The following is a 15,590-nucleotide window of genomic DNA, read 5'->3' on the forward strand; positions in this document are numbered from 1 at the left end:
CTGCAGAAGACGATTGCTAGTTCGTCAATTAACTTTTAACGTTATATTCAGTTGTGAATGAGATTTTTTTCTTTTTTAATCAATAATAATATCATTTAAATTATTTTTTTATAAACAATAATAAGAAATATTTTGCATTGATAAAATGTATACTATATTATAATTCTATTTTTATCTTCTAAAATGTTCAATAGTGTTTAACATTAATTTTAATAAAAATTGTTATTTTTTGTATACATTAGATATTACGAAGAATTTATATGAAATAAAATATTGCAAATTATTATAATCATTTAATCATATCACATGATTTAAAAAATATTCTGTGATATTTGCATAAGTGACAGGATGTCTGACGGTAAAATTGAAGTTGATCCCTTCAGTGAAACAACACTGGAATTCCAAAGTTGTGAAGGTAAAATTATCAATACTGTTCGAAACTGATTTATAAAATTATTATTAATTTAAATATTATTTAGTTCATAAATTCATGTAACTTCTAAAAAAATATTTATTGTATAATATATTTTAAAAAATAATTGACGTGCTTAAATTATTTAAATACGTAATATTTATTGCATAAAATCAAAAATAATTTAATAGAACTATAATTATTGAATATAAAATATTTATGATTATCAATACATTGAAAAATTTCATTAATTTATGTAACTTTAATGTGGTGTACATTATGTTAAATAATGTTAAATCTTTTATTTTATTTTATTATTATTTATTGCATTTTTATTTAAAATCAAAAATAAATATTAAATCAAATAAAATTAAAAAATTATAATTATAATATTTTTAGTCAAAATTTTATATAATATAAAAATTATATATATTATTTTATCTTAATCTCAAATTTTAATATTTGAAGGAGTTATAGAAACAATCATACAATCAAATACAAAGGAAGAATCACAGAATATAACAAATGAATTAACATATGCAGAACCTTTAACAGCAGAACAAATACGATGGTTTTATAGAGATGGTGTAGATAAGAGATGGGTAGAATTCTGTGGATATGATAGTTTAAGAATTGAAAATGCTTGGCAAAGTTATCAACATTTGTTTAATAAAGATAGTGATGTAACTAATAATGCACTTCCTATTGAAAAAATTGTAGTTAGAGGAGGAATGTACGATGTGGAACTAGATAAGATGAAATGTGTTTCTATATATTGTCCAGGTATATATTTTATTCAATTTCAATTTCATAATTTTATTAAATATGATTTAATAAAATAAAAATGAATATAAATTAAAATTAATTAAATTAATAAATTAAAAATTAATTAAAAATATTTTTTTATTTACTAAATGAATTACAAATTTCTTTGTAATTGTATGTGATTCATTTAATTTAACTAATGATTTTTTTATGAGAGCATTATGTCCACTATAGAAACTGATTGATTTGTCCTTGAGTTTATTGTGGCCTATTATATTTAACCATGATTAATATGACTGAAACACCATAGATATATAGAATATGTATATAGAATATTATATAGAATATTATATATTTTATTATTTCAATATTTGTTTCAATTTTTATATATAAAATATATATAACATATTTCATATAGAAAATTTCATGGAGTATTTTAATATTTTAATATTTTTTTACTTTTAAATTAAATTAAAAATATTTATAATTTATTATATAATAATAAATAATATTATATATAATTTTGTTTAAATAAATTATTAATTAATTGATATTAATTAATAATTAATTATAATTATTTGATATTTTAAATAAATGTAATTTTATTTGAAGGTGAAGAATGGGAAATTATGAGAGGAACTTGGTATTATGATGGTAGTTGGCTACCTTTAGAAACAGAACAATCTAAAATTATAGAAGAAGTTCATCTTAATCTTTTTCAAAAGCAACTTTCTGATCAAGCTACTTCAACATATGATACACCTCACTCTTATAAAAGTATAAATTTTTTTTTAATTTTATTTTTATTTTTTATTTTTCATGATATAATTATGAATTTCTTTTATTTTAGTATTACATACTGAAAATTTTCCTGAATTTCATGTTGATTGGCATAGTATAAATGATGTGGTATTATATAGTGAATATAGACATAGTAAATTAATGCGTAGTGTAACATCAAAACTGGGTTTTACAAAAAGTAAGTATTTTAAAAGTATGTCTGTATAATAATTATCATTACATTATTTATAATGAATATTGTAGCAACAGGATATCAATTAAAAAGAGGATATAAAATTCTTGCTGTAAAGGAAGATAAACCTCATGACATTGATCATATAATATTTGTAGTTCATGGAATTGGTCAAAAAAGAGATACTGGAAAAATCATTCGTAATACAACATTGTACGTAATATATATAGTATTTAATATAAATATATGAAAGTTTTCAAAAATTAATTTATTGCATTTGATATTTATAACAGATTTAGAGATTGTGTAGATTGGTTAAAACAAAAATACTTTCCCAATTCAAATTATAGAGTAGAATTTTTTCCTGTTGAATGGCGATCTTCATTAAAACTTGATGGTGGTAAGAAATTATTATTTATAAATAAATTATACAACTATCTTATAACATTTATTTGTTTTTGACTAATAAATTTTATATCTTTTATCTTATATAATCAAAATTTTTAGGTATAGTAGAAGCTATTACACCTTTTAGTGTAGTAAGCATACGACATTTATTAAACACGTCAGCAATGGATATTCTTTATTATACAAGTCCTCTTTATGGAGGGGAAGTAAGAGCTGGATTACAAAAAGAATTAAATAGATTATATTTAATGTTTGCTAGTCGTCATCCAGGTTGGAAAGGAAAAGTTTCAATTCTAGCACATTCATTGGGATGTGTAATTGTTTATGATATTGTCACAGGTTGGATGGGTCCAGATACAAGACCTCCATCTCCAGAAACACAAGAAGTTTTAAAACAACGATTACAATTTCCAGTAAGTGTCACTAAACATACATTGTTTTATAATATTCTGAATAATAAAGAATGAATTGATATGATATAATATTAAAAAAATATTATAAAAATTAAATATTTTTATAATTTCAGATAGAAAATTTATTTTGTTTGGGTTCTCCATTATCAGTATTTCTTGCATTACGTACACCTTCCCTATCCAACAAAACTGATGTGATGCCTCAAGATTTATGCAAAAGATTTTATAATATATTTCACTGGTCTGATCCTGTAGCTTATAGAATGGAACCACTTCTCGAAAGGGAATACAGCAAAATTGAACCTGTTCTTATTCCATCATATGGAGGAGTTGATGGTCAACAAACAGAACAGTCACCTCCAACAATAAATAATCCTGACCAAAATTTTTCTCCTACAGGTATTTTTTATATTATTTTTTATATTATATTAGTTTTTTAAAATTTTAAAATTATTTTTAAAATTTTTGGAGAAAATAAAAGTATAATATCTATATCTATATTTTAAATATTTAATAATATTTAATAATATTTAATAATAGATAATGATGAAAGAGAAGATAATTCAGTAGATATATCTAATCGCACACCAGATAAAGGTTGGAGTCTCTGGGGTTTAGTCCGAGCAGGTTGGAATGTTAAAGAAGGTGTTTCTACACCTATTCAACCAGGACAAGGTAAAGATTATATTAATTTTTATATTATTGTTATATTAATTTTTATTATTATTATTATTATTGTTATATTAATTTTTAATTTATATACTAGTAATAAAAATTACATAATGAAATATATAATATAATATAAATATATATATAATATATATATATAATATATATATATAAATATATAATGTAATATTTTTTTTTATTATTAGAATTAACACAACGATTGGATTATGTACTTCGAGCAAGTTTAGGAAGAAATTATTTTTACACATTAGCAGCACATACAACATATTGGAGCAATTATGATGTAGCTTATTTTGTGCTAACAAGACTTTTTCCAGCACTAGAAACATGATGTTGGTTAGTACATTTAGAATTAAATCAATTAGATACTACTAAAATTTACTAGTCCATAGTAGGCCAGTAACTTAACTTAATATTGGAAGTAGGCCTACCACCAAAACAATCTGTGATAATAAGAAAAACGATACAATAATGTTATAGATTCTACATAATCATTTTATACCGCTCTATAATTTAAGATAAATATAGTCGAGTTTCACAAAAACTCAAATGTAATTTTACATATTTTATAAAAGATAACTCATTTATATACAGTATAATATAATTAATTAATAATTATTTAAATAATTTTATCTTATTTCTGTTAAATTTTTTATCAAATTTTTTATCAAATTTTCTGAGTATTTTTTTTATTAAAACGATAAATAATATATATTAGATACATTATAAATATAATTAATGTGAAATATTTATTGAAATTATTATAAATATTGAACATTATATTATCAAAAATCTGTATTATATGAGATATCTTATATTATTGGAAAATTATTATTTTTATTTATTTTCCAATAAAAAAAAGAAAATAATATTATAATATAAAATTACATTTAACTTTAAAAAATTAAAATTAAAAAATTAATTAATTTTAAAAATTCATTATTATTACAATAGTTTAAGATAGTTTATAATGTAAAGTTTATAAATTCATTATATTATACATTAATATAATTTTCTTTTCTTGTTTTTAAAAATTAATATTAATACCAAATTACAATTTTATGTTATATTTTGTACATTTTATAACATATATGTTTTTTTTATTAATAACAGTGATTATTTTTCAAATGTTTTGTAACATATTCAAATAACTGAGTTATGGTAATATGATTCATCCACATTGAACAATGTTGAACATTTGTTATGTATATATTACATATAAATATAATATGCCTTTTTTAATTGGAAATGTTTGAAACTATGAAAAAATACAAAAAATACGAAAAAAATGTTTCTGATAAAAGTTGTTGATAAGAAAATATATTTTATTTTCTTACATGTATTTATATTATATAGTATAAATAGTTTAAATATGTAAAAATTGTATGAAAATTAATTTTAATTTTTTAAATGAATCTATATAATTTGGATTATATATAATTGATATAGCTTATTTTCTATATTATTATTTTCTATAAAAAAATATTAAATTAAAAAATCTAAAAATTTTAATTTAATAGATATTTTAACTTGAAATTTGTAAAAAAATCATAAACAGTAAAATATCCTTATATTTCATACATGATAAAATTTATAAACATCAAGTTCAATATCATCATCATTAAATTAATAATTTTTCAATAAATGAATTAATATTTTTTCATAGAAAAATAATCGATTAGTACATTAAAAAATATATAATTTGTCTAAAAAATTAAGTTTATTATTTTTACAAATATATAGAAAATATATACATATCTATATAAATATATCTATATATCAATATATACAAAAATTAATATTGCATAATATTATAATGCATTTTTTTATACAATTTTTATCTGAAATATTTTTTCATATTATTCGTATTTTGCTAGATATTTGAGCATTTCTAGTTAAACAGGACATACATTGAACTGATGTCATGTTTAATATAAATGTATTAAATATTTCTTTTTTCTTAAATGTTAATCTTTTATTTTATTATGAATAGTGAAACTCGTCATATATGCTGAAAGTTTATTTTAAATAAAACAAAAAATTGTATTGATTGTATCAACTAAAATTATTATGTAAAACAAACAAAATGATATTAATTGTATCTTTGTTATTTTATTAATAGAAACAAAAAATAATTATCTTTTCGTATTATATAATCAAATTTATCATTAAAATAAAGAAAACATTTTTTTATCAATATTTAATACATTATAATATACTATTTTAGTGATAATTATGTTGTGCTTTAGAATTTTTTTCTTTAACTTTATTATATATACAAATTTTTTTAACATTTTAATTATATCATTTTACATTCTATTTTATATCATTTTGTTTGTTTCATAAATAAAAGAAACATATATTTTATATGTTATATAATCTTATGTATAATCTTCATATATAAAATTACATTTGAAATGTAATATATTATTACTTTTTTTTTATTGATGTTAAAAATTTAAAGTATATCTATTATAGTTATGTTTTAAAATTTATTTTATCAATGTATTTAAATTTTGTTAGTATATTTCATTCGTATTATACATAAAAAATATTTACATGTATTATTATATATGTAAATGTGTTCACTTTATAATATTATAAATTTATCAGTTTTTAGAAATTTTAATAATGATGCACTTTTGAATGTTATGTAATGATAAATTTTTAAGAAGCTTTATCTATAACACATAATTTGATAGCATGACAATAATATTCACTATTTCAGAGATAAATATTATAATAAGTTTTGAGAAATAAAGCACATAATAGATACATAGGAAAAGATCTCTGAATTAATAGTGCAGTTATTAAAAGAGATATCTAAATTAAAATTAAAATATCAATAGTAAAGCATGTACATTTTTTTAGTGAAAAAATCTTAAATTTAACATTTCAATGCAATATTTAATATCAAACACACACATATACACGCAATGCCAAAGTTATTAGAATATATAATTAAGATTTATTCAATTTTAGATATTTATTCATTAAATATATATATATAAATATATAATGATACATTTATATATTAAACATTTTTTTTAGAATAAAAAAAATACTTTATTTATTCTTACAATTTAAAATCTAATCACATATGTAATCATTTTATTAGTTATAATAATATATATTATTTTAACTATATATGAATATTGTATGTAAATAATTTTAAAATATTTTAAAATATTCTTTATATAATTTTGAATTTATTCTTTTTATCTTAAGTATTAAAAATTGAAATTAAAAATTTTATAAAAATTTTATTTAATAATTTTACAATATTTAATTATTTCAATAATATATTTTTATTAAATAATATTAAAAAATAAGTAAATTAAATTAAGAAGTGATAATTTTGTGATAAATCTTTAGACAAATTTAATTCTTTTGTATGCATAATTGTATAGTTCTTTTTAATAAACTAATCTAATTCTTTTTAAAATTCTTTTTAAATGATATATTCCAATTAAATATATCAACTATATATATGTAGATATAAAAACATGTACTGTAATCAAAATATATATTTTTTTCTTTTTATATTATACTACTTAAAGATTAAAATTATTATATAATATCATATTGTAATAAATCACAATAATTACATAACATTATTTAGTTATATTAAAGCTACTCAAACATAATTATTATATATGAAATATATATAAAAAAATAAAATGTATATATTATTATATAATTTTAAATTTAAATAATTTGTTTTTTTTTAATTATTTTTAAAATTGATTAATTTAAAAATTAGTTAATTAAAAAATTATATTTATAAAAATAAATTAAAAATATTTAATGAATGATAAAATTAATATATATATATGCAATCATATGAATAAAGCATTATGTATTAATATTTACATATATCTATATAGATATATATATATAGAATATTGTGAATATGTAGAATATATATATATATATATATATAGAATAATCACATAGCATTCGTAAATTGTTCACGATTTGATTTCAATTTTAATCATTTTATATTTTGAACTTGCATATAAAAGAATGTTATGTCATTAGTAACGGTTAAATAATAAAGTCGAATTTATAATGGAAACTATATTTAATATAGTATATACATATCAGTTACTTGCTAGCATATTAACCTGCCGGTGTACAATATCGTTTCTTTGAAGTGTAATTAATATTTTGTAAAGAAATGTTTTTATATTCATAAATTAAACGAAAATATTGTTTTTTTATTGAGATAATAAAATGTTTGTTCTATGGAAGTGTATTAATGAATGATAAATATAGAGAATTGATGAGAATTGATTATTCTTCAATATAATTTATAATAAAAGATACAAAAAGTAACGGTATTATAACTTTTTTATTCGTACATATATATATATTCGTTTAATAAAATAAATATTATTTTACATATATTATATTTATAGCATAATGCATAATAATTTAATTGCTGCCGCCATCGGTGTAACCGTTGGTGTAATAAGTGCAGCTAGTATTTTTATTTATCGTAAAATTTTGGCAAATCAACAGTATAGTACAACAATTTCTGATTTAGATGCTGCTAATAAAAAAATTGATGAGTTACAATCAGAATTAGAAGCATTAAGGTAACTATATAATTTCATATAAAATATTGATATAAGTATCTTTTTTAGTTTATATATTATTTTATAAAATTAATAATTATTCTATTATATATTGTTATTTTATTTTATTTAAGATTACAATTAAGACAAAAAAAGAAAAAAAAAATTTCAAGAAAATTTAGTTCTAATGATAGTACATATACTGTAATAGATAATGATACAGATATTGATATTGGAGATGATGAATTCTATGATTGTTCTGATGGTGAAAGTGTTGTTAACGATAATGATTTAAGGTTAGTATTATTATATAAATATATGTAATGTAAGTATATTAAATTTATATGAGTACACGTATGAGGATTTATAATTTATTCTAGTAAAAATGTGAATCTACTTCCTGAAGAAACATCTTAAGAATATTCAAATTATACTGTTTAATTCATGATTTAAGCATGATTATTTATATTAATTTGGAAAGTTAGAATTTGATCATTTTGGCAAATAAAGTTATTTTAAAAATGTAAAAGGAAGAGATTATATGTTCAGTAATATAGGATCTCAGAGGAACTGAACCAGCTGGATATAATACTTAAGGAGATTGATGAACAAGTAAACAATGAATTTGATGTCAAGACTTACTACACATTGAAAACATTGATAAATTCCCATCAAGACAATGTAGAAGTAATATGGAGATTTGCAAGAGCTAGTTATTATCATGCAGAAGCACAGACTGATAAAAATTTTAGAAGAATAATTATTCTTGAAGGTATAATATATATATTATAAAATATTTTTTTATATTTTTGTTTCTACATGTTATAATAAGAATAAATTATATTTGATAGGAATCCAAAAATGTGAGAGAATTATTGAAAATCGAAATCCTAATTTGTATAAATGGTATGCTATTCTCATAGGATTAAATGGAGATTATTTATCAATGGCAGATCAAATAAAAAATGGTGTTATTTTCAAAAATTATATAATAATGGCTTTAGAAATGTGTTCAGATGACTCTGAATTACATTATCTTCTAGGAAGATTTAAATATGAAATTGCTAATTTAAGTTGGATTGAGAAAAAGGTTTAAGTTTTACTTTAATATATTAATCAATTTTATAACAAAATATTATTTCATGCAAAATTATAATTTATAATTAAATGAGTGAATTTAAATTAATAGTTTAAATTTTCTTTATATTTTTTTATAGGTAGCAACAACATTATTTGCTGAAATTCCAAGTGCCTCATATGAAGAAGCACTTGATTGTTTTAAAACTGCAATAAGATTTGAAGATAAAAATCCACATACTCAATTATATATTAGTAAATGTTATATTGCTTTAAACAAATATTCATATGCAATTGATTCATTAAAAAAAATTTTAGAAAAACCAATATTGACAGTTGATGATGAAAAAGTGCATACAGAAGCAAGTAAACTTTTAAACAAATATTCAAAACATAATTTATAGCAAAAAATAATATATTTGTACATTCAATTCATATTTAATAGTTATGCTATTTCCACATCTATATACAGATAAAAGCAATTATATTACGGCTTAATCTAAGCATTAACATCAAATAGTTTATAATCACTTATATGGAATAATAGGTACTAAAAATTTATGCAAAACATTTTATCTACAGGTATTGTAAGTTTATTATTTTAATTGAGATTTTATGAAAGAAATGATTTATAAAGATCTTCAAAAGATTTGCCCATCAATGCAGATTTAGGAATATGCACTTTATTTACATTACAATTTATAGTACAATTTAACAAGTTATATTTAGAATATTTAGAACAATATATATATATATAGAGAGAGAGAATGATATATGTATATATTTACAGGTTTCTGGATTTAGTTATTTTCTTACAAGAATTTATAGAACTTATTATTGATATATATTCACTGTATACAATTTCTATAAGTAAAACTTATATACAAATTAATACACTTTTGTATAATTAAATTGTAATTTAATTATAGACTTTTGAGTGATTCATCTCCCTAAATATTTTTATTTCAATAGAAATATTCTCTATTTGATGTATCTTTCGAAACTGTAATTAAAGTACACTTTTATTATTTATATCGCTTTTTATCTCTGCATTTTATAATAATTTTTATAATAGTGATTAATTTTTCTAGCTTAATCAAAACATATTAAAAGATAAGATTAATTAATAATTATCATATTTTATTTTTTTATACATATTAAATTATATAATTAAATATATTTATATTAATAAAAAAAATTTTAATGTAAAATTAAAATTATTAAACAATAATAAAAAAATTAAAAATAGATAATTTTTTACAATATATGTATATAGTTTTTATTTTTATAATATTTATAGATTTTATTTTATTGTTATAGTATTTATAAAAAAATTGTAGGAGAAAATTTTTGTAGACAACTATGAACTTTCCCCTTGTTTTAACAAATCAATAATGGTCCAACACAGCATCCCAGAACTCAGTAGATACTGGATGGAGAGAATGGGGTAAAAGGGGTGAAACAGAGGAAGCCTTTCTAGTAAAATAGAAGGGAAGCCAAAGAAAACATTTCAGGAAGAAATAGTTAACATTGAATACTTAAAAAAGAAATATTTGATTCAGAACATACACATGACAAGGTAAGTTTGCTTTGTTATTTTAAAAATATAATTATAATTTAAATATAAATATTTAAAATTTTTGACATTTCTAATATTATTTATCTCAATTAAGTTTTTGTTATTTCTATTTTTTTAATTATTATTTAAAAATATAAATTTAATTTTATTATATATATAAATTGAGAAATATTTTATTATTAACAAAAATTTTTTTTAATTTCTTTTATTTTTTTTATTATATGATATTATTTTTATTTATTTATTTGTTTTTTTATTTAAAAAAAAACAAGTATTTTGAAATATTTTTAATAGATAAATTCTTAAGCTTTATGTATGTGTGTGTATATATATATATATATATATATATATATATATATATCAAATAATTTTATTATATTTTTCTTTAATTATTTAAGATACAATTTGAAATGCGTGGACTTTTACGAGGTACTTTATACTGTGTACTATGGTATGGTAGTATAGTGGCTGGCTTTTTATTTATTGCTTGCCCTATGTTACCACTATTATTCTTTAGTCCTCCAAAATTTCGAAAATGTGGTGATCTGTTACTTTCTTGTTGGGAGCTTTATTCTACAGTAAGCAAAACGAACTTCTTCTTTTTTCTTTTTTTTACAAGATTACATTTTTCTTATATATAAATTATACAGTTATTATATAAATGAATTATAATTATATATTATTCATATAAATCATTCTTTATATATTCTAGGCTCTTTTAAAAGTATTTGGTGTGAAAATTTTTGTGTCGGGAGATCATATATCTCCAAATGAATCTGCTGTTCTTGTAATGAATCATAGAACACGAGTAGATTGGAATTTTTTATGGGCTGCAATGTATCAAGCATGTTTACCTAGTGTAGCAACTCATAGATTAAAATTTGTTTTGAAGGATCCTATACGACATATTCCAGGACCAGGTAAAATATATTAACATGAAATATTTTATATGTTTATATATATATATAATGTTAATATATTCATAAGATAACGAATTTGAAAAATCAATTCTAAAAGTAAAAACAAATACAAATATTTTATATAAAATAATTTGTATAAAATATATTGTATTGATATAAAAAAATGTCAATTGAAATTTATTTAATTATGTAATTATTAAATTATAAACAGTTTAATTGCTGATGAGACAAGAACAAAGCGCGATACAAATAAAATGAAATAAAATAAAAGATAGAATAATTTCACTTTATTTCCATTTAAAATAAACTACAATTACTTATAATTTAATAAATAAATTTTAACTGATATTTTTGTATATCAATTATTTATTTTGGTCTTTAAAATCAGCTCTTTAAAAATGGTTCTTTAATATATTAACAATCTATATTATATAATTCTAATAATTATATATAAAATATTCTATTATAATCTTTTCATGCAATAATTATTGTGAGAATTTAAAAATTATTTTAAAAATTAATATTTTAAGAAAAATATTTTATTATGTGAATTTTATGTAAATGTCTTTTTGAAAATTGATCTGTTTTTTAAATGAAATTTTTTACATATTTTTGTTTAACATTTTTTGAATATTAATTTATATTTATTATTAATATATTAATCTCAAATTTTCTTTTAAATTTCCTGTAATCAAATATACAATTTTACTAACAAAATTTTATATTAATTATATTGATTAATTTTATATCTTGGAACCTATTTTGTATTTACAATAAAATATTTTATTTGAAATAAAATAAATCCTATTTAAAACATTGTTCTATTTATAGCTTTATTTTCAATAAAAAATGAATGAATGGATTTGAATAAATTTCATTTAAATTTTTAATGAAAAGATTATAATGATTAATATAATTATAATATTCTGTGTAGTTTTAAATAGTTTTTGAACTATTAACTATAAACTATAATAATTTTTATATGAAAATATATTTAAATTAAAACATTTTCTTTTATAATATTGATTTTATGAATGTTAAAAATTTTAAAGTATTATTGTGTAACAGGATGGATAATGCAAATGAATGGTTTCCTTTATATAACTCGTCGCTGGGAAGAAGATCAAAATCGATTGTCACGAACTTTGGATTATTTAATAGCTCTTGATAGACGTTTTCAATTACTTATATTTCCTGAAGGTACTGATTTGACAAAAAGCAGCAAGGAAAAATCTAACAAATATGCCATGCAACATGTTTTACCGCAATATTCTTTTATTTTGCATCCAAAAACAACGGGATTTAGTTATTTAGTTCGACATCTTCAGCAAGCAAAGTATCTCAATGCTGTTTATGATTTAACAATTGCATATCCTGATTATATTCCACAATCTGAATTAGATTTAATGAAAGGAAAATTACCAAATGAAGTACATTTTCATATTGAGCGAATACCTTCATGGAATATGCCAACAGATGATATAACATTAAGACAATGGTTACAAGAAAGATGGTTTAACAAAGAACAAATTTTAAAACAATTTTATAAAAAAAAAAGTTTTTCTGCTAAAATTTGGCCTTTAATAAAATTACATCCTTTATATATTGCATTTAGTTTCTGGAGTATTTTAACAGGTAATATTTTATTATATTTATTTTCATTTTTTTTAAAATTTCAATTAAAAATATTATTTTCTTTTTTAATTTCAGGATGTACTATACTTTTACTTATTATTTCACCAGTATTCCAATTATGGACTTTAATACATTCAGCTTTCTTTATTGCTTTATCTTTTTTTACTACTGGTTTTAATCAACTTGAAATGGGATGGTACTGGCGTTGGAAAATGCATTTTCATACAAAAAAATATAGTTAATAAAATATGAAATTGCTTAATGTAAGTAAATTCCATGAATTGTTTTGTTTGTTTATTTCTATATTTTTTATTATAAATACATAACAATTCATATATCATTTATATATTTATACATTTGATATATTGAAATTAATTTTTAAAGATTAATAAAAATTTATAATCTTATATGAAAACTTTAAGTTGCATAATGACAATTTAAACTAGAAAACAATATATATGGGAACATTTATCTTATAAATAGTATGTAACCATAGTATGTAAATTTAATATAAAATTAATTTGAATGAATTGACATAAAAAAAATTTTATTGACTGAAATATATATTGAAATTATATCAATTCTAATCTAAATCTATAGTGAATAAGATAAAAAGAATGATAGAATTATAAGATGTATTTACTTTAATATTGCTTTAATATTTAGTAAAATTAATTTCTTCTTTAGATAAATTAATCATTGGATAAAATGTACAATTTACATTTTAAAATTCTAATTATATATTATATAAATATAATTTATTATTTCATTACTATAGAATATTAATATAAAATTTACAGACTATTTTCATATAATTTTCAATAATTTATTTTATGTCATAACTTTATTTATATTTTGATACTTTGATTGATTACTTGTAAATTATAAAAAATTGAAATTAAAATTAATAAATTAAAAGAAATTATTTTTATTAATATTAATTTATGTAGTGTTTATCTAATAATAATATAGTTTTAATATAATTAATATAGTTAATTAAATTAATATAGTTTTAAATTACATATTTATATAATTATATATAATATATTAATATTTATTTAATCAATTTCGTATTTTTTTTATTTTATTTTTAAAATTGAAAAAATGTTATTTATACAATAATTGATCATAATTCAAAAATTCAAAAATAAATAGTTTATTATTACAAGTATAATCATAAAATATTAATAAATTTTTAAATATTCTTTTTTATATAACATTCATAAACAAACATGAATATCAAAATATATAATAAGTGACATAAATTTAATTATTTAATTTATATATAGGTATTTTATTCATTTTAAATTATATATTAAATAAAATGTTATTAGATTTACGTATAATTAAATTAAATGATAATCTTCTGAAAAAATATTTTTTGTAATTATAAAATATCATCATACTTTATGTAAACTTTATATATGAAATATATATAAAATTGTCTTTAAATTAAATATGTAATAATATTTAATTCATTAAATATTATCATTAAAGATTATAAATATAATATAATTCAACAAAAATAATTGATATTAAGAAAAAATAGTTCTAAGTTAAATATAATAAATATGGTTTTTATATTTTTAAAATTATAATGTATAAATTTTTTTAAAAAATATTAAAATGAATATTATAATGATTTTTTTTTTTTGAATATCATTTATATAAATATAAATTTTTAAAAAAAAATTATTTTGCTTTTAATAATATAATTAATAAAAAAAATAATAGAAAACATAATTATATATTCAATTTTGAATGATAGATGTAATTTTGGAATAATTAACGATTTTCCAAAAAATTAATATTATTAAAAGTTATAATTTTGCAATATTTAATCTATGATACAATCAATATTATATTTAAATATATATACTCATAACATGAGAAATATTTTTATTTTAGTTTAAATAATGCTATGTTTTTTTAATTCTTTTTTAAAAAAGAATATATAATTAAAATCAACCTAGCTAACAATGGACACAGTGCCTCATTATCTCATATTTCGAAGTACAAATGTACATATATATTATAAAATAAAATTAGAGATATAAAAAATTTTAAAATTTTACAAAATTTAAAATTCGATCAAGATAAAGTATGAGATAGTTATGCACTTAAAATTTTTTAAACAA

General features: G+C 18.3%; 3 protein-coding genes across 7 annotated transcripts; all 3 read left to right on the plus strand.

The window, feature by feature from the left end:
• On the plus strand, positions 1-4,319 carry LOC122712710 (phospholipase DDHD1-like). Of its 3 annotated transcripts, none has more exons than XM_043932526.1 (11): positions 1-147; positions 243-415; positions 881-1,195; positions 1,790-1,954; positions 2,028-2,156; positions 2,222-2,363; positions 2,444-2,550; positions 2,658-2,971; positions 3,085-3,370; positions 3,512-3,646; positions 3,847-4,317. In XM_043932526.1, exons 2-11 carry the CDS (start codon positions 349-351, stop codon positions 3,990-3,992), a joined length of 1,806 nt encoding a protein of 601 aa, XP_043788461.1. In that variant the 5' UTR covers positions 1-147; positions 243-348; the 3' UTR covers positions 3,993-4,317. The 3 variants fall into 3 exon arrangements, with proteins under 3 accessions (XP_043788461.1, XP_043788469.1, XP_043788477.1); XM_043932534.1 differs by having other exon boundaries at positions 1-19; XM_043932542.1 differs by lacking the exons at positions 2,222-2,363; positions 2,444-2,550 and having other exon boundaries at positions 3,847-4,319.
• Positions 4,320-7,639: 3,320 nt separating this feature from the next.
• LOC122711656 (regulator of microtubule dynamics protein 1-like) lies at positions 7,640-10,332 on the plus strand. 3 transcript variants are annotated; one of them, XM_043930674.1, is made up of 7 exons: positions 7,640-8,001; positions 8,083-8,262; positions 8,376-8,537; positions 8,799-9,013; positions 9,093-9,331; positions 9,459-9,573; positions 9,637-10,332. In XM_043930674.1, exons 2-7 carry the CDS (start codon positions 8,087-8,089, stop codon positions 9,720-9,722), a joined length of 993 nt encoding a protein of 330 aa, XP_043786609.1. In that variant the 5' UTR covers positions 7,640-8,001; positions 8,083-8,086; the 3' UTR covers positions 9,723-10,332. The 3 variants fall into 3 exon arrangements, with proteins under 3 accessions (XP_043786609.1, XP_043786597.1, XP_043786602.1); XM_043930662.1 differs by having other exon boundaries at positions 9,459-10,332; XM_043930667.1 differs by having other exon boundaries at positions 7,640-7,995; positions 9,459-10,332.
• A 228-nt stretch (positions 10,333-10,560) lies between these two features.
• Positions 10,561-13,919, plus strand: LOC122711648 (lysocardiolipin acyltransferase 1-like). The gene is made up of 5 exons (XM_043930652.1): positions 10,561-10,897; positions 11,296-11,475; positions 11,610-11,817; positions 12,886-13,452; positions 13,528-13,919. The coding sequence occupies exons 2-5, from the start codon at positions 11,308-11,310 to the stop codon at positions 13,692-13,694; spliced, it is 1,110 nt and encodes a 369-aa protein (XP_043786587.1). The 5' UTR covers positions 10,561-10,897; positions 11,296-11,307; the 3' UTR covers positions 13,695-13,919.
• Positions 13,920-15,590: the final 1,671 nt, after the last annotated feature.

The sequence above is a fragment of the Apis laboriosa genome, unplaced genomic scaffold (assembly GCF_014066325.1).
Source record: "Apis laboriosa isolate Shangri-la unplaced genomic scaffold, ASM1406632v1 scaffold112_cov148, whole genome shotgun sequence".
Classification (NCBI taxonomy): Eukaryota; Metazoa; Arthropoda; class Insecta; order Hymenoptera; family Apidae; genus Apis; species Apis laboriosa.